Source organism: Sprattus sprattus (genome assembly GCF_963457725.1).
Source record: "Sprattus sprattus genome assembly, chromosome: 4".
NCBI classification, from domain to species: Eukaryota; Metazoa; Chordata; class Actinopteri; order Clupeiformes; family Clupeidae; genus Sprattus; species Sprattus sprattus.
In genome coordinates this window covers 11,946,091-11,965,652 of record NC_137923.1, presented here as the reverse complement: position 1 = coordinate 11,965,652, position 19,562 = coordinate 11,946,091, and the positions used below count along the sequence as shown (strand labels likewise).

At 38.9% G+C, this 19,562-nt stretch overlaps 1 protein-coding gene across 2 annotated transcripts; it reads left to right on the top strand.

Annotated features, from left to right (window-relative positions):
- The first annotated feature begins 3,800 nt into the window (after window positions 1-3,800).
- On the top strand, window positions 3,801-19,030 carry dis3l2 (DIS3 like 3'-5' exoribonuclease 2). Of its 2 annotated transcripts, none has more exons than XM_080837490.1 (20): window positions 3,801-4,013; window positions 4,615-4,748; window positions 4,876-4,929; window positions 5,190-5,291; window positions 7,600-7,783; window positions 10,039-10,118; window positions 10,381-10,610; window positions 10,712-10,885; window positions 11,028-11,107; window positions 11,211-11,323; window positions 12,128-12,235; window positions 12,470-12,703; window positions 14,399-14,478; window positions 14,760-14,943; window positions 15,375-15,461; window positions 15,894-16,041; window positions 16,682-16,812; window positions 16,895-16,999; window positions 17,098-17,202; window positions 17,534-19,030. In XM_080837490.1, exons 1-20 carry the CDS (start codon window positions 3,803-3,805, stop codon window positions 17,630-17,632), a joined length of 2,643 nt encoding a protein of 880 aa, XP_080693616.1. In that variant the 5' UTR covers window positions 3,801-3,802; the 3' UTR covers window positions 17,633-19,030. The 2 variants fall into 2 exon arrangements, with proteins under 2 accessions (XP_080693616.1, XP_080693615.1); XM_080837489.1 differs by having other exon boundaries at window positions 3,801-4,505.
- The last annotated feature ends 532 nt before the right edge of the window (window positions 19,031-19,562 follow it).

Sequence of the window (19,562 nt, the reverse complement as noted above, 5' to 3'; positions counted from 1 at the left end):
CTGCAGGGGCATATGGCATGACTTGAAGGGGTAGACTCATTCAAGGCAAAATAGTTGATTTACAGTAGTTTGCTTAAATGTTCTGGGTATGGATACTATATCTCGCTTCTTCTTAGCCTACTAACAAGTGTTCTCTGCAGCTAGAGAGTGGTATTTATTTTTCTTTGAGCGCAAACAAATTGCATGAGAACTCATGGTAAGCTATAACCACTACATCCCTACTACTCTCTGTGTGATGACATTTAATTATCAATTATATTTCCTGATCTCTAAACTTTTGTTTATTTTTCAGTTAGCGGTTCCTTGATTCGATCCAATTGTCTGGTGAATAACAGAAGCACCGAGCATTTGACTTGAAGGACATTTTGTAGGATTTAGTGGCATCTTGTGGTGGGGTTGCTGAATTGCAATCAACTGAATACTCCTACCCTTCAAATCATGCATGAGAACCTATGGTCAAATGCCATAAAAACGTGAAAGGCCCTTTCTACAGCCAGTGTTTTCTGGTTTGTCCGTTCTGGTCTACTGTAGAAACATGGCGCTGCAGCATGGTGGACTCAGTGGAGTAAGAGTACTAATGAAAACATGATTATGCAATATGTAATTATTTAATTTTGCAATTATCCAATATTCCATTTCGGCTAACAGTTCCCCCTAAATCCTCAACAGTGCACCTTTAATAAGCTGTGGAAAGGTAGCCTGGTATAACCAGACCCAAATCCATTTTGTGAATAGATAGGATCTAGCTACATTCAGGATAGTTTCCAGTTATTGCAACTTTGAATCCATTGGACTAGCATTTAACCAATTGGCATTGACCACTATGGGATTGCTATACTTCTACACTTTGCCACTAATGGTGCAAGCTGATTGTCTATTTATCCGATGGAGTGAATCTATGTCTTTTCCTTTGAATACATTACTTTGCCACCTTCATTGGGCACTTACTGGAGGCCACTCAAAATGGGCCAGTGATCCATTTTGCGAACAGAGTTTCCAGACTATAATCCCAGTGAAAACTGAGCTGTGAGCAATAGGCAGGTGGAGCCAGGCCAGTAGATTCTCTGCGGCTTTCGTCTGCCCATAATTTGAGAAACGCTACCTTGAAGTACACTTGGGACTCCTTATTACATGGTTTATGTTTAACCAAGTCTCTTGCTTGCTATGCTATATCTAACATTAAATTACTGCATTTTCTAGGCATTTATGTCACAAGATAATATTTAGGGTAACTTACTTATCCAGGTTCCTCCCATCGTTTGACAGTAGCCAATGTAGCTATTTATCCAACTACATGAACACCATATTTGTGCATATAACCACTAAAACATAACTAGAAACAACCCAATAATAACAATAACAATATTAATAATTATAACCCAACTGATTACCCTGGTAGCCATGGCTAGAAGAGATACGAGAGTTCCATGGAAGATGAAAAGAGCTGCCCTAAATGCTTACGTTCTGCAAATACAAATACAATCGGAACAGGCACCTTTAATCATACAATTGTTTATAAACAGAAATGAACTTGTTGTTTGTGTGATTTGATTCAATTGATTTAGGTGGAACCTTTATCTCTCTCTCTCTCTCTCTCTCTCTCTCTCTCTCTCCTCTCTCTCACTCTCTCTCTCTCTCTCTCTCTCACACTCACACAAGTTAAAGTAAAACAACGGCATGAAGATTCTTTAGCCTGTACTATATGTTCTACAGAGAGGAGAGAACTACAACGGTTATTTGGCTTTCCTCATTAATACCAACACTTTCAAGAGTTTCAAACACTGTATACTTTAAGGATAGCACTAATTCTTTATTGTCAACAAAGGTTTTTGTTTTTAAGTGAAGGTTCTAGGACCTCTGAAGGTTCTCCCATGAGGACAATCCAAATAATCTCAAAGGTTCTTCATAGTTTTTGCCACTAGTGTATATATATATATATATATATATATATATATATATATATATATATTGACAGATGCATAGCCAATAGCAAAAGGTTAAATAGTTCTATATAAAATGGGTTTGAGATAAGTGAATAACTGTGCTCTATTGACTGAAATAAGAAAGAACAAAAACGACCAAACAAATAACTGCAACCATAGATAAGCATGACAGTTATACTTTGCAGGTATCTTTTAACAGCCCATACTGTTAACACTGATCCTGTCCAATTTGTGTCCAAAGCAGGCATGTGCAGATGTAAAACTTCTTTTGGGACCTTTTTGTTTCTTCCGACCACCAGATGGATCTTTTAACTTGGGGGACAGTGCTTTCTGAGTGTGGTTTCGAGATTCCATCTGAAGATTTTGTGCAAGATGTAGCCTCTCACCCTCCAGTTTGAGCTCTGGTTCACCTTCTGAATGATTTCTTGCCATCGGTGTTCTTAAGAGCTGAAATGTGAAATATGTTAATTGAAAATTGTAAATAGAATGACACATTGTAAACTTTCATTTGCAATGACTCAAATGGTGGCCAAAAAATGTTAAAATGTCAAACCAGTAATAAAATCCAATCAAATAACCTAATCAAATTATAGCACAAAAATGATAAATGGGTCTTAATTCAGTTACCTCCTAAAATAGCGCAAACAACAGAAAACAATTACACTTCCAAATAACTATAACATGTAACAAAGTGATACTCACTCCCTTTCACATGTGATAAGCTATAACGGGAAACCAACCTTATGTGGTGTTGTTGTCAAAGGTTTTGCGTTGAGTCGGAAAGATAAAGTTATCATCAATCCATAAGTTAAAACATGCCCAAAATCCATTGTCTTTTAATTCGTGGAGCGGAACCTCAATTTGTCTACTTGCCAGATCCTATCTGAGGAAATCGGTTTTGCGCTCAAGAATTTATAATCGGTTTATGCTGATGTCAGCAATCTTTCGTCATGGTTATCAACGCCTTCTGTGGTTGCCAATTAACAGCAAGCAATTACCAACAACAAGTAATAACAAACAAGCCAATAATAATGTATTTATTTTAGACTACCTTAGGCCTATTCATTTAATGATATCATTTTAATTAGCCTTCAGACTAATTATAGGCTAATTAGGGTAACAGTGGGCTAGATGGAAAAGCATGAATGAGAAGCGCCGGCTATTTAGATTATATAGTAGGCTATAAAGTAGGCTGGTCTGGACAGTTTGTGCACACAACTAAAGGGCAAAAAAACACTCTCGGGGCTATTTCTACGTGGAAAAACTCTAAGTCCCAGCATGCAACGCATCCGATTGCACTCCCCCCGGAAAAGCATGTTTGTTAGTTGTGCTGGCTAAAAATACATTGTAACAAGTTGGTTTTCGACTCATCTATCAGGCGAGTCATTGTTGTGGTTTATGTGTTAGCATTACAATTGTATGTTCGTTAACAGTGGTAAAGTAAACCGTTTACATCCTTCTACCGTTCGATCATAACGTGATGATGTTACAGATAGAATTGATAGATACTGGTCTTTTCATTTTCAGGCTAGCTATCACTGGTTAGCTAACGCGAACTGTCGGTAGCAACATTACCTAATGCCTCTGGTCATCCTTAGGTCGTGCCCGTTAGTTTTGCTTCATTAACTAACGTTAGATAACCGATGTTTCACACTTGTCTGTTCAGTAACGGCAATCTGTCTGCAGGCACTTGACTATAAAACGGTAGCCTGCTGTTAACTTCTCTAGCTACCTACTTTAAAGGGGTGTTTTGGTGTCTGGCGAACTGGCAAGCTGGATCGCTACAGACCACAGTCTTTTCACCTGACGGTCATAGACAATGTGATTACGCTTTATTTCCAGGTTTCCAAGAAAATATTATGGAGTCCACGAAGGGGAGAACATCCACACGCTCTCGAGAAACGAAACGTGATCATCATCCCATCCCGACCCAGAAAGATGCTTATGCCAGACTGCTCAGTCAACACCAAAGCACCAAATTCCAATCTTATCTGGAACAGTTTGCTCAGCCATCATTATTGATACACGATGGTGAGACAGGTCCTCAACGTACAACTGCGTGCAGCCCAGGTGATACAAATTGGAAGAAACGAGGACCATATTATACAGAGTGTGCTGATTCATGCGACATCTCACCTTTACGTCAGAACGAAAAAGAAAAATGTATGGAGAAATCCTCCAGACAAGGGCAATCCCCTGCAGGTAGAAAGCTGAACCATGAAAACCTGAGAGATGTAATGTCCGGTCTAGATGGAATCATAGATTTAGATGAAGGTAGTCACCAGGGAAGCAAGCAGAAATGTGAATACCTAAGTCAGAAAGGAAGCACACGTAGGCCTAATAGAGATGAAGACATAACTTTGGGCTCAAAATGTAAATATCAGCAGTCTCCTGAAAATGATGCAAAGACCAGAAAAGACCAGAGCAAGAAAAAAACAAAGAAAAAGAATATCTCAAAGGCAAATGCAGAAAATAAGCTGGATCAGGCACCTCTCAGTTCAGAGAATGATGGGGTGTGTGAAGCAAGCATTACAACCCCTATTAAAAACCAGAAACCACAAGGTATTTTTTTCTTGATAACCTGTGATCACCTAATTGGACTTGGTGTTATGGGGTTGAAGTTAGGAAAATAAATGTCTTAAATTTCACATTTGCTTTGTTTTCATTGTAGGTTCAAATATGGGGTGTTCTAATGAAAAAGCCAAAAAGAATAGGGGAGGAAGATGCTCAAAAAAGAGGCTTTTTGAAGAATACATGAATATGCAGGATGTCTCATCTGGCTTAAAGAGAGGAGAACTTTTCCAGGTACATTCTTTACCACATAATCAGGCATTTATATAAAATATTTGATGCCATCTTTGGCTAAAGTATGTTTTGTCTCGGTCTTTGCTGGTGTATACAATAACCAAGTTGTAATGAATATTATTTTCAGGGGTCACTGAGAATCAACCCTAAAAAATTTCAAGAGGCATTTGTTCCATCTCCGGTGGGTATTTATTTTCCAAATTGTGTTGTTTGTGACTTCCAATTTATTTATTTCGCTAGCAGATGTTCTAATGATGAAATTAAGTTTTGGGGTAGTGTACTCCATAACAGCTGACTAACTGAAATCTTCTATACTGTAGGATGGCACTGCATATATATTTCTGGATGGAGTTGTGGCCCGAAACAGAGCACTGAATGGAGATCTGATAGTTGATAGTGTACTCCATAACAGCTGACTAACTGAAATCTTCTATACTGTAGGATGGCACTGCAGATATATTTCTGGATGGAGTTGTGGCCCGAAACAGAGCACTGAATGGAGATGTGATAGTGGTGCAGATTCTCCCTCCTGAACAATGGAAGGTAATCTCTCATCTCTGATTTAAGGCATTTAAGGGTCTTTCACTAGCCTGGTGACACCAGCCTACGTATTTCCGCCTGAATTGATTTCAAGCTCATACTCAGTCTGGCCCAACCCCATTGACAATCGTCTCCAGAACTCAAAATTTTGCAGGACCAATCAGCGAACACTTCAGAGCTGTGACACAAAACTCGCCTTGGAGGAAAAGACACGAAAAGCTATCGGAAAAGTTGTCTCAACTCTCGGGAACATCAGAAAATTAAAAGGAGAACAAGAGTATTTTCTTGTAAGTTTTATGATTGGAAAGGACGTCGTAGCTCTTCTCCCAACTGGCTTTGGGAAGAGTTTAATCTACCGAATGCTTACTAAACGTTGCTGATTGGTTAAGGGAACTCCAATGATTTTAAACCTCAAGATAAGCACCCGCCGATCTCGGAAACCAAAATGCATTGGGTTGGCCCAGACTGAAAGACGGAATGAAATGGAGTCACAGGCTGGTAATGGCCAGGCTAGTCTTTCACATGTTTGCCATGGGATTATTGCAGTTTTACGTTTTAAATAAAAAACAGAATTTTTCTTATTTAAAAAATCTATTACAACAAAACATGTCACATTTGAGATTTCTTTTTTGTTCTTTTTTTACTTTATTGCCCTTATTTAATTTCCATCCAGCTTTTATTGCAAATTTGTACTATTCAAAATCTTGGCTGGATGCACTTGAAATTTGCATAAGAAAGTTGAATAAGAAATCGTTTTGCTAGTGGGGAGTTGGTTGACTCCCGATTCACACAGGGTAGGATGCAAATAAGGCTGTTGATAACTGGTATACTCCCATCAGATCACATTTGTTGAGAATATATTGCGTGTTTCCATTAAAGCTGACACAACTCCTCCCTTGATCAGAAGAGTTAATAAGGAGAGTGTGAATCTTTTATTCACATGACATAGCATAATTCTGTGCTTAAAATGTATGAATGAGTTGGATGGAAACTTATCTCTTGTTTGGGCAAGAAGGCTCTATATGCCAACTGTTTCGTGATGGGTCAGGTTCATCAATAAGTGTCCTGTGTTTTTGTTTAATTTGCTCATTGTTTTTGACTCTCTTTTTTTTAGCAAGTTCTCATTCATAAGTCCATAATTGACAGGGTTCTGCAGAGTCATCTGTGGTTAGCTTTGGCGTTCCTTATGTGTCTCATGCCAAGCTATAGTCATGATTAACAGATTATAAATAGGAGTCTGAAGTCTGAGATATGACATGGTGTGAATAAATAATAAATGTTTTATGGGAACTCTGGAGGCCCTTAGCAACATGTTTTTTTTTTAATTTGGCATAGAGAATATGAAATGTCTCAAGGGAGGTTACTTCAAAGAAGAGACATATTGTAAATATTCAGCAGGGTTGGAAAGCTGTGTAGTTGGAGAAGAACCTAGTATGAAAGCCTGAAGGTATTGGTCTATTAACTATACAATATTTCCAGTCCATCTGAGGTGACTGCCTAAGGATTAAAGCAGAGTTAGAGCACACATTTGTAAAAAGGAAAAAAACATGACCCAAGAAAACAATCCTAACCGTTAAAAACATTTTGTGGTTGAACCATGCAGATTTTGAGTAGAATATAAATCATCGATCGGCTGTTATGAGACTTATGTGAGACATATACGCCATGGAGGTTTCAAGAGGACTAGATCAGTGGATCTTCTACACATCTCACAACATACTTGTAGTTCAAGTGTCATAACAGAAAATGTAAGGAAACGTTACGGAAAATGTATTTTGACAGACTGTCTGAAAAGAGCTAAAGATGCAGTCATCTAATGTAATCCCTAATGGTCCCTTAGCTTTGTGTGTGCTCAAAAACAACTCTGGTTTAGGAACATAGTCCTAGTGCTGTAAACAAACAAAGTGTCTTGGACCGAGCCATATGCTATTCAGGCCAACCAACACATTACTTCACGAGTACAGAAGGGAGAAGTTTGGCTGTTGAGGCCAACATCTACAACCTTTCACCAGAATCTTTGACTCTACCTTTAAATGACTGTAGTGGAGATAATGGCTTGCCCATCTCACATTCTGATGCTAGAAGCAGATAGACTTAGAGTAGAGTTTTAAACATCTCAACAGAGATGTAATGGGGGAAAACTTAAATATCTTGGTAATTGTGAAATTATATGTAGGGTGCATGTCTTTGTACAAAAAAAACAGTAGTATGTAAATGTGTATGTCATTTATATTACTTGGTATGTGTATTGCAGCAATATTATGTTTTTGAGAATGATGGCTTGAATTGATACTATGGTCTTCCCATGTAGGTGCTAAAGTCAGAGGCTGATGTTGAGGGACTGAATGCATCACAAAGTGTATCTGGACAGACAGCCCTGAAACTGAAAACAGCAGAGGCCTCCCCCAGCCCTGATGTCATCGTAGAAGCACAGGACTGTGCTGATGAAGACTCTTTAGTTCAGGGCGTTCATAACATCAGTCTCCAAGGCAAAGGTATGTTTTCCCACCTCCACCTGCGCATATGCCATTTCGGCAGCATGTGAGTGTCCCAAAAAGGTTATGGCTACTGCTTGCACATAATAATCTTTTACACCACAATCATCACTGCATATGAATACATTAATTTCTGGTATGCTGGAATTAATTGTATTTAATTGACAATGACAAAAAATGGTAGTGTGCTTAGCAGGTACCCACTTCAAATGCGTTGATGCTCTTGTTTTATCCTTTTGAAAAATATTTTTTGGGGAATTCAGAACTTCGTTTTTTAGGAATTTGAACGTAGTCATGTGGCAATAAAACCACCAAAGGTGCAAATGGAAAAAATAGGTGCAGCAGTGTGACTGTCACGGGTTAAGAAATGACAGCAGGTTGGAAGTGTTTTACCTTGAGGTAAGTTTGTAATTTCAAACCATAAATCAGGTTAAACACCCACAATTATCACCATAATATAAGAAGATATTATTCATTTGCTGAAGGAAATGGAAGACCATGTAGGATCACTGAAGGAGGCACTGATTAAGATGGATTCCATTGTGTCAGGTCTGATTTAGATTAGTTGCTGACAGAAGGAGGTACATAGGAGAAGGAAGGGATTGTTCAACTAGGATAAGTGAGCTATTCATTTTCTCATCAAAGCAGTAATGACTCATCTGTGGATCCCCAAATAACCTTTTTGTGTCGGATGTTCTTGTCATTCAAAGTCATTTATTACAGTGCATGAAATGCCCTGTATTGTTATTCCTAGGCTTCTTCTTCTTCTTATTCTTGTTACCTTTTTCTGCGATTAATTCAGCCCGAACCGCTTAACGTAGAAACTTCATTCAAACTTTGTCGCGTAGGTCTTGTAAAGGACACTTATGCTATGTATTTTTTACTTTTTTAAACTTTATACTTTTTAAGTTATTAAAGAAAAACGAATCTAAATTTTCCCATTGACTTACATTGGGCCATTATGACATCATAATAGGGTAATTAAACTGGCTTGCACCTGTGCTTCACTGACACCTGCGGCAAGCCTCCAAGGGTCCTCTTCTCTCTGTACCTCTCCATTCAACTGTATAACTAGGAATATTAATAGACACCTTCCATACTCTACTTTTTTTTTCTCTATCGCTCTCACTCTACTTTCTCTCACACTCCATCTCTCTGCTTCACTCTTTTTTTCTCCTTCTTTCAATATTTTCACTCTCTCTTTACTGTCTTTATCCAGAGCCACTCTTGTTCACTCTTCTTTCCTTACTTTGTTTCTTCCTCTCTTCTTTCCTTTCTTCTTTCCTTCTTTCTACTCTTCTTTACTTTCTTCTTTCCTTCTTCCACTCTTCTTTCCTTTCTTCTTCCCTTCTTCCACTCTTCTTACCTTTTTTCTTTTCTTCTTTCCTTCTTCCACTCTTCTTTCCTTCTTCCACTCTAATTTCCTTTCTTCACTCTTCTTTCCTTTCTTCTTCCCTTCTTCCACTCTTCTTTCTTTCTTCACTCTTCTTTCCTTTCTTCTTTCCTTCTTCAACTCTTCTTTCCTTCTTTTACTGTTCTTTCCTTTCTTCCTTCCTTCTTTCACTTTTCTTTATTCGTTCTTTCTTAACTTTTGCATTTCATGCACTGGTATTTCCTTCAGGAAATGCATTTTCTAGTTGAGTTTGTTAGCCAAAGAAAACACACATAAGAAGACTAGCATAAGAAGACAAACATTTAAATATTGTATTGTTAATAGAATGTTATTATGAAAAGTTGTATTGATCTGTTAATTAGTTTTATTTTTAGTAGTTTTATTGTTAAACTACTGAAGTGTCTCAAATGTCTAATTTTGTTGCCAGTTAATGGTCAGTGCACAGAAATAATTTCAGAAAATGCTGATTTAAAGGACATGTATTGGTATTTTGTGGGATCTATCAGACTGGAAATGACAAAAGCTTCTTCTCAATGTCACATATAAGTGAATCACCATAGAAAACAGAGTATCTGGACATTTCCATCAATGTGAATAGTTTTAGATAAAGATAATAGTAGATGTATCCTAGATGTAATGTGATTGTTTTGTACGGGGTGATTTGTAGGTGTTGCTTTGGTATGTAAACAAAATTATATATCTGATATTAGGTCATTTAGTATTGATCTTGGATGGGAAAGTATTTTTATTTTGGCTGAAAATTGTATAAATGCGACATATTTGTATGGTACATCTTCACATGTTCATGGAAAGCTATCTGTTATGCTGCATGAGGTCACTGTTTGAATTCATTTGTGTGTAGCTCCAGAGAACCCCAAAAAAGGAGACCAGAACACTATCTCACGGACCTCTACTGAGCGAGCTCTTCAGAGGACAGGGAAGGTAAGTTATGTCTTTATAGCTGTCTGAAATGTCCTTGTGTTTTAGAACAATAAAGGAATGCTTGCATTCAGGGCTGAAAAAAGTTAGATGTTTCACAAATTGCAGAAATATTATAACGGAATTTGCATCGTGCACACCATACATGGACCTAAACGTATCCATGTATGCCATCGTCAGCCTTACGCAGAAAAATACACTTAAGAAAATACATTTTAGAGATTGTAAGCGTGGATTTAGCACTGTCTTTATCTGTGCGTTTAAGGTGGTTTACATTGTGGAGCAGAAACACTCACGGGCAGCTTCAGGTTTCATCAAGTTTCTCCCAGACAAGAACTTTGCCATGTTTGCCCCGGTGGATCATCGCGTTCCAAGAGTGAACGTTCCACTCGAGGACTGTCCTGCAGACTTTGCTTCCCGTCCAGGGGACTATGCCAACACGCTGTTTGTCTGTCGGATTATGCACTGGCCAGCAGATAGCAACTTTGCTGAGGGGTAGGTTAAAACTAGCATTAAAGGCTGTAGAGGATGTTTTCTCTACGTGTGTTTTTACCAAGATAGTCATTTTTGAACTGCCTGTGCACATTTGTGTATAGACGGCTTGTCAAGAGTCTGGGTCAGGCGGGAGAGATCGAGCCAGAGACGGAGGGCATCCTGATGGAGTATGATGTAGACTTCTCCGAGTTCTCTGATGACGTCTTGGCCTGTCTGCCCCAGGTTCTACCATGGACCATCCCACATGAGGAGATTTCCAGGAGGCGAGATTTGAGGTGAAGAGTCTTCAGTGTGCCCAGTAGCAGTCCTGGTGCATTGAGTTTCAGAATGGGATTGTCAGAGCTGATCTGTAAATGCGTATCATTAAAGAATAAACACTGGGGTAATCTAACCTCTTTCTCTGTATTTTATATACAGGAATGAATGCATTTTCACAATTGACCCAGCAACTGCCAGAGATTTAGATGATGCCTTGTCATGCAAGCAACTACCTGATGGTATGCAGTTACATTATTATTTCAAATTTCAAGTAATCAGTAAGTAGTCATTATCATATATCAACCGCTGCCCTGGTGTCATTTGTTATTCATTTCTACACAGGGAACTTTGAAGTTGGGGTCCATATTGCAGATGTCAGTTATTTTGTTGAGGAAGGAAATGCACTGGATTTCATTGCAAGTCGAAGAGCCACAAGTGTCTACTTGGTTCAGAAGGTATTTATTTGTTTGTCGTTTCAACAATCCACATTTTGTGCCTGTGTGTTCATTGTCTTGTCAGAATGTCAAGCATTCATCTTTTGCATTAATCACAGTTCCAAGGGTAAATGAGGATAGCGAGGTAAATGAGTTTCCATTTTTATCCTCTTTTTTTTTTCAAGGAAAAACTTGTCACAACGTTTCAGGGTGTGTGTGTACTTCTCTAACTCACTCAACAGTTCATGTCTGCCCCAAAACACATTGTTCTGCCATTATCTTAAAGGCTCTGTCTCTGCCTGTTCACACCACATTATGAGTTCCATTGCCCCAGCAGACCTGCACTTAAACACATTCCAGGGGCTGTTTTGTCACATCATTCTTTGTTATTGCTGTTTCATTGTAGTAAGGTCAAACTTGGTCATAAATAATATTTTTCTATCTATAGCAACGCAAAAGCGATTAATCACGAGTGACAGCATAGATTTGAGGTTTCTTCTATGTACAAAATAAGAGGGTTTCTAAAATAGTTTTAATGTTTGATTTTAACTGGTTGGTATTTCTTACAATTTTTTTTTATGTTATGAATGCAGTAACCCACAACAGAGGGATGAGTACGTGTTGGAATGTAAACACTGATTGACTTAGAATATTATTCTTGTTTGACATGGAATCAGTTTTAACTGAAAACAGGGGATTTTTTTTCTTTAAACACACAAGTGCGTGTTAAGTGGATATGTTGTTGTTGATTATTTTACAATGATATGTGAGGACGCACGTACAGCTTTGTTATTTATCATGTCTATGATCATGTCCTCCACACAGGTGATTCCTATGCTGCCACGTCTTCTGTGTGAAGAGCTGTGTAGCCTGAACCCCCTGATAGATCGGCTGACGTTCTCAGTCATATGGAAGCTCTCTCCAGAGGGCAAGGTATGGTGTCTTGTTTGAGCTTAGACTGGCCTATTTTTTAAGACTTTTCCTTGTATGATAGACATGGATGAATTGATTTCCTTTGTCCTTAGTTGTGAATTATGGATCACTATCCTAAATCAGCAAATCTTCAGAGATGTGTTGTTGTCGTTATGGTTTCTCTTTCACTACCTCTTGCCAAACTCCTCAGTTTTTATATTCCATGCTGATCCCTTCCACTTTCCCTCCCATCAGATCTTGAGCGAGTGGTTTGGTCGCTCTGTAATCCGCTCCTGTGTCAAGCTCAGCTACGATCATGCCCAGAGCATGATTGACGCTCCAGACAAGCTCTTTACTGCCGAAGAACTTCCACCCTGTTCCCCAGAGCATCCCATCGATGAGATCCACCAGGCCGTGCTTAACCTGCACTCCATTGCCAGGCGGCTGAGATCACAGCGCTTTGAAGGAGGGGCACTGCGGCTTGATCAGGTGAGTCAAACATTGTATTGTCTGGCAAACAGTGACCCTTTTGTCTGGAATCCTCCCAAACATGAAACTTCAAAAACGGTGCAATTTGAGACTGCTTTAGGCATCGCATAGGTGTCTTGCTGTTGTACAATTTATGTGTTTTTGCTGATTGCTCTTGCATACATAAGTTTTTGTGTGCTAGCAACGGTTTCAAATAAAGAAGAGATTGTACTCTTTAGAGGCCAAGTAGCACTGTTGATTCTGTGAGCCAAGAAGTTGTCCTCAGAGAGCTTATACAGTCTCTACATTATGCTGATAATGTATGCATAGTCTGTGTTGGACTTTTTTTGTTCAAATGGTTAAAGCAGACCTAAAGGCAGCATTTTTAAAAGACAAATTGTCATCCTTAATATCCTTTTGGAACTCCAAGTCCCTAATTCCATTTCCATTGCATAATACTTATTCATTACCTAGAAATGGCATCAACACAACAGTGGGGTTTGCCAACCTATCAAGCTCCATTTTAGGAACATGATGGATCTCTCTGGGTGGTGCCCCCCTGGGGGCTGCTTGTGGGCCAGTGTCTGTACACACCTACACACACTTCCTTTCATCGGGCTGTCTTCCGTCGTGACTCCTATTTGATGAATGAGCACCTGTGTATCATCATCACTCACAGAGGTTATTAAGTGATGGAGCAGTGGATGTTATTGTTATATATTATTGCTGCCTCATGTTTTTTTTTGGGGGGGGGGGGGAGAGATCAATCAGCCTTGCATATTTTAGGAGTGGTGGATGTCTAGATTATGGCTGGTACCTTGCTCAGATTTCCACTGAAACAAGTTTTCAGTTTTTTTCCAGTGTGTTAACCCATATGCAAAATTGGCTGATAAACTGTTCCCCTTTTCTGCCTCCAATGATTAACCTCTGATACATGTGGTGAAAGTGGATAAGCCGGAAATAAGCAAAAACATTACTGATATGATCAAGTATGATCTCTGTCAGGACCCGTACCAGTCGTGATCATCTCCTAACTCATGTCAGCACAGTGATGGGCAGCAAAACCTCAAGTTGAGGAGGGGAAAGGGGATTAGTCTGGGTTGAAAAGCTGTATGACCAACACAAGTCCTCAAAATTCCTTCTCCTAGTTGGAAAGAAATGGGCATTAAGTAGGGCGTAAGCGTTAAGAGGAGGAATTGGGGAAGTTGTGGAAATAAGGCACCTCTCAATACAAAATAGGCCACAGAGGTGACTATACGATACTTTCATGATATTTAGGTCACAATATGATATTATTGCAATTTTTTCATATTGCGATTCAACAAGTGCTATTGAATTATGAAATATATTGTGATTTATTTCTCTAATGCGCTATGTTTCGTATACTAGGAGTCTTCGCAGCCATCATGGCATTTGTTCTTGACTTCCTTTCAAATTTCCGGTGTGATGATGCGTCATATTATGTACTTCAGAAGCAATGTTATCAAAGCAAACGTATGTACCAAAATAAATGAAACTTAAACTTTAATATTGAAATAAAAGTTGAGCAGATGTATCGATATAATATCGTGCCAAAAAATATTCCACTTTTACTACAAAATGCAGCACAGGCTAAAAGTCAAGGAAACAAACATGTATGGCTGTACTGTTAAAGTTTAAGGTGAAGATAAAGTAGTGGTAGTTCAGATGATGCATCATCCTTTCTCTGTCTTGCAGATGAAGCTGGCCTTCACTCTGGACCGAGAGTCTGGGATGCCTCAGGGCTGTTACATCTACCAGTACAGGGACAGCAACAAGTGAGTAACGTCGTTTCCTTGGTAAAGATGTAGTCTGGTGTGGGTGAAGATTGTTTGGTCTTTTGTTATTTGTCTCTAATAAGCCGTCTGTTCTAAGTTCATGAAACGTCTCATGCCGACCATTTGTGATAATTAAGACCATCAGCTAAAAACACTGAACTTGTACACCTTGCTTATGGTGGCTAGAGCAAAAGTGTCAGAGAATAAACATCTTTAGATAACCAGTAGAAGTCTAAAAGTCTTTAGCTAGCCATAGTTTCATTGTATGACCTGTCTTACAGGCTGGTGGAAGAGTTCATGCTGCTCGCCAACATGGCCACTGCCCACCAGCTCTACCGCACGTTCCCTGAGCTTGCCCTGCTGCGTCGCCACCCTCCTCCCCAAACCAAGATGATTGATGACCTCCAAGAGTTTTGCGACCAGATGGGTCTGAACATTGATTTCTCCTCGGCAGGGGCCCTCCATGTGCGTACCAGAACTTTTTAAGATTCAGATTGGTTGCATTTCATTATGTGTACGGCCTATCCTGTTATTTCTATTTGCCATTACCTACAGACAGTAAGCAAGGCACTTATAAATGTGGATGAGCTATTGTGCATATGATGTTGCTGTAACCTACACTTCAATTTAATATTTGCTGGAAACATGCATCTTAGCTTTGTTTAAGATAATGATTAGTTCCACTGTAATTGTCACAGAATGTTCTGCCTGCATCCTCAGAAACGTTACCAATGTCTACACAGCAGAGATTGTTAACTGGGCAAATATGAGTTTTTAATGACAGTTCTGTGTGCCATATAAGCTGTTCTATTTCTGTTGCCATATTTGCAGTATACACCCCTGTGAACCATAACACTAGGTTTATCTCCATGCTTATCTCTGTCTTGTCTGAGCAGAGTAGTCTGCATGAGACTCTGGGCAATGACCAGTACACCAGTCCCAGGAAAGAAGTCCTCACAAATATGTGCTCCAGGCCAATGCAGGTTAGAGCTTGACTATTGCCTCTCCTCTTTATACTTGATGTGTTCAAATCCTCATACCTGTAAAGCTGGATTTAGTTGCTGGATGTGTTTAACATGAAGCATTCCACACTGTCTGCAGAACTTAAATCTTCTATGTTATTTGATATGAGCTAGATTTTTCTTGTTCTCTGTACTACCAGAGCGAATGTAAAGAAAATGACAATAGTTTTGTCTGAATTCAGTTTGAAAGTTTTAATGTGTAATCAACATCAGCTATATTGTTTTGTGGCGTACATATTTGTATTACTCTATCCTTGTGTTCTCTGTTTTTCCCTGATGAAACACTGTTGTAAGAATGTTTTAACACTTGGCTTTAGAGGTCTTGTAGGTGTTCAACCATGTAAAAAAAATCCCTTCTATTCTATGCAATCTCACATTGGGCATGCTCTTCAGATGGCGGTGTATTTTTGCACTGGAGTATTGGAGGACAAGACTCTCTTCCGCCACTATGCCCTAAATGTGCCATTGTACACCCACTTCACATCCCCCATCAGACGCTACGCTGATGTCATTGTCCATCGACTTTTAGCAGCATCTATTGGTGAGTCAGTTTAGACACCTTAAGACTTATGCTTGGATTGTGTTCAGATTTGAGTTCTAGATCAGTTTGTTTTTGCGAGGAATGCCAAAGCCACATCCCTTCGTCCTGACTTGTATTGTTAATCAGGGAGTGTGATTTTGAATCTGTAAAAATGAATGTGTCATAGTTTTGCTGACTTACTTTCCATGACAAGCTGTTTATGTCTAGATCAATATAGCCCCTAAACACACCAATTCTGGAGACCTAAATGCAATCTCTTTCTGCATTCTGTTGTGGCCATGCCAAAAATAGAGACCTTTTGTGGTGGGCGTCATAGTCTAATTACACTACAATAGAAATAACAAAAAGTTGCTGTGCATCATGGATGACTTTAGGATTCTGCTGACAAAAAAGACTACCACTTCCCAGTTGGTTATCACCAGAGTTTAGGACAACCCACCTGGGCAGAATAGGCCTTTTTCCACTGCCGCACTAGGGCCCTTTGTCATTTATGTCATTCACAGATAACTGGTAGGCCCTGCCCTTACATTCTATCTTCTGTTCTCTGCTATCTTCACACCTTCCCACCCTCCTCAGTCTTTTACATTCTCATCAATCCTATGAACATGCTCCCACACTCACCCTCTCTGTGTCTTTATAGAGACTGGCCCTCGACTAGGTCTAACTGGAGAGGAAGTTCAGAAACAGGCAACTCTCTGTAACGACAGGAAGACTTCCTCAAAGAGGGTTCAGGAGCTAAGCAGTGAGCTCTTCTTCAGTGTCTTTGTTAAGGTAATTTGTAGCACTGACACACACACACACACACACACACATCTGTTATTTAGTGTCATCTAATACTCTGTGCCTCTGGTAGGAGAGTGGTCCTTTGGAGTCTGAGGCTATGGTGATGGGAATGCTTGACCAGTCCTTCGATGTACTGGTTCTTCGGTATGGGGTGCAGAAAAGAATCTACTGCAATGTAAGTTAGCAGCATGCCTGTTTCTCTTCAGGTTGGCATCATATTCAGATGATGGCCTTTCTATATTCTGAGTAAAATTTGTTTTTGTTGTTTTTCAGTCTTTGGAGGGCCTTGAGAGCTATAACTACAGAAAAGTGGGGAAGCGCCCAGAGATGACACTTGTATGGGCAGCAGAAGACCCAGAGTTGGGCTCCATACGACAGGTAGGACTTCATCAGCAGATCAGCAGCAGCTACTTGGTTTAAGTGGTCGTCTTCGTTTTTTAGACATTGTACAGCATTTTACTTAGTGTTTTTGAATGCCCAAGTGACTACAAATATTCTGGTAAAGCAAGGTCATTTCTTAGTACCAGTAGCTTGAGAAACATGCAAATCTACAGGCACACATTCAAATACTGAATTATGGATCTTTTATAGCTGTTGATAATGTTTTGGTCAGGTTTACAAAGCAATTTTCCAAAATGTTTGTATAAGATGAGTCTGTGCTCAATATGAATTTAATGATGCACTAAAACAAGATGTCTGTCCTCTCCAGGAGCTCTCTGTATTTACGCTGGTAGAAGTTCAGCTCAAGGCCGACAAAGCGCCAATGAAATACAGTGCTGTCGTGAAGAGACCAGAGAAGTCACCATGACACCATAGACCATGGCACCATAGACACTCCTCACACTAACACAAGAGCCTTTTTTGTTTTCCTACCAATTCAGTAGTTGTTTGGGGGCAAGCACTGACAAGCTCATGAGAAGAGTATGGTTGTTTTTTTGTAGTTTTTTTTTTTTTTTAAAGGTTGACATGAGAAGATTCAAGAGCTTAATTTAGTATTGACCTTTTATTTATTTGCAAGATCTTAAAATTCTTTCTTCAAAGCTAGTTAAACCGATGTATCAAATGACAGTAGACTTATATTTGATGTGCCAGAGAAGGCCTGTTTTTGTGCAATTAATTCATTAGACATTTTTATAAATGAGACTTATTTTAAATGATTTATCCTTAACATAAAGGATGGAACCCAACTATTAGCTATATTCAGTTTAAGCAACACACAACTGGTTGACTGGTTTTGAATTGTAATGCAGTTGCATTGGTTAAATTACATCAGAAATGGTCACCCTCAACTACATTTTTGTAATCTCCTTGGAGGAATGAAAATATTTGTCTTTTAAAACACATCAGTATTCACCACCCTATTGGTTTCATTGTAAGCCTTTAACCTCTTTTCCTGCCATATAAGATGGTTTAATGTTTTTAATGTGCCATCTATTTTTCAGTTAAATACTTAGAAAAATTACAAAACACTTGAAAGGAATTCTCATTTGTTTTTACTGTTTACCTGTTGTAATACTTGAAGTGAGTGTGCCTCCATTTTCCCATTGTTTTATCATTTTGAGTGTGATGTGTGGTATATTTCTGGGAGCATAAAACTAGAATTTGATGTAATACACATGCAGTGTCTTCTGCCAAACAGGGCTTTCAGTTTCAAGCAATTATTGCAAATACCTTCTTTCAAGCAAAGGAGCAGTTTGTGTGGTAGCTTGTGTGAAACAATACTTTTAGCAAACAAAAACTGCTCTGCCATGCAACGAAAGTTATTTTCTTGCCAAGCCTGATACCTGGATTTTTATTATTTTTCTGTTTCTTAGTTTGATTTTTATTATTTTTAACCCAATTTAGTTGATGTAAATAATTTTAACATACTTGACTATAGGATTGTTGGGTTGGGACCAAAGTCGACCTCTATTGGTACTAGGTGAATACAGCTTAATCATAAAACACAAAAACAAGCTTGTTTTATTTGGGCACTAATGAGATATGAAGTATAAAGTAAGTGCACTTTCTCTATGTGATGCTGCTTTTACATTTACTGGAAGCTAAGTGAGACTATAATACCTAAAGCTTTATGGGCCATATGTTTCTACATAAAACGTATGTATGTTAAGCTACCTGTGGATGTTATGAAAATGGAATCTTTTTGGCTCTAACTTAGTAATGAATTAAAGAGCCTTCTGCATTTCAACCAGAATTCTGCCATGTATTGTACCACACTGATTAAACTCATAAGCCACTGACCAAACCACGTGTTTTTCACTGATTACTTGTTGTGTTTATTAGCTAGATCTGCCATGTTGCTTGTAAACCCAATTTCTCCTGTTTCCCTTTGATTCATGTCCCTCACTTTTACCTGTAAGGCTGTCGGGCAGGTGGATCCCCAATTTAAGATAGATTTTGCTTAGATATTTTGGTCTGTCTTTAAACAAAATGTACAAATGTAAATTCAAAAATGAATTGAAATGAGATGGTAGCAGTTATTCTATGGCATTATAAATGTAGTGTCGCAACTCAATTTGTGGGTGCAGCAGATTTTAAGCGGATAATCAGTAGCTAGAATTTGTATCACTGCTTTACGGTGTTCGATCCGGTAAAATCAGTCGACCATAATAATAATCTTTGATCATTATCAGAGGTGTACCCTACGGAAGCTAGAAAAAAACACAATGACTGGAGGTTTAGAGGTATTTTTAATACCAAAGGTGGGATCATTTGATTAAGCAGGAAATAGACGCCCT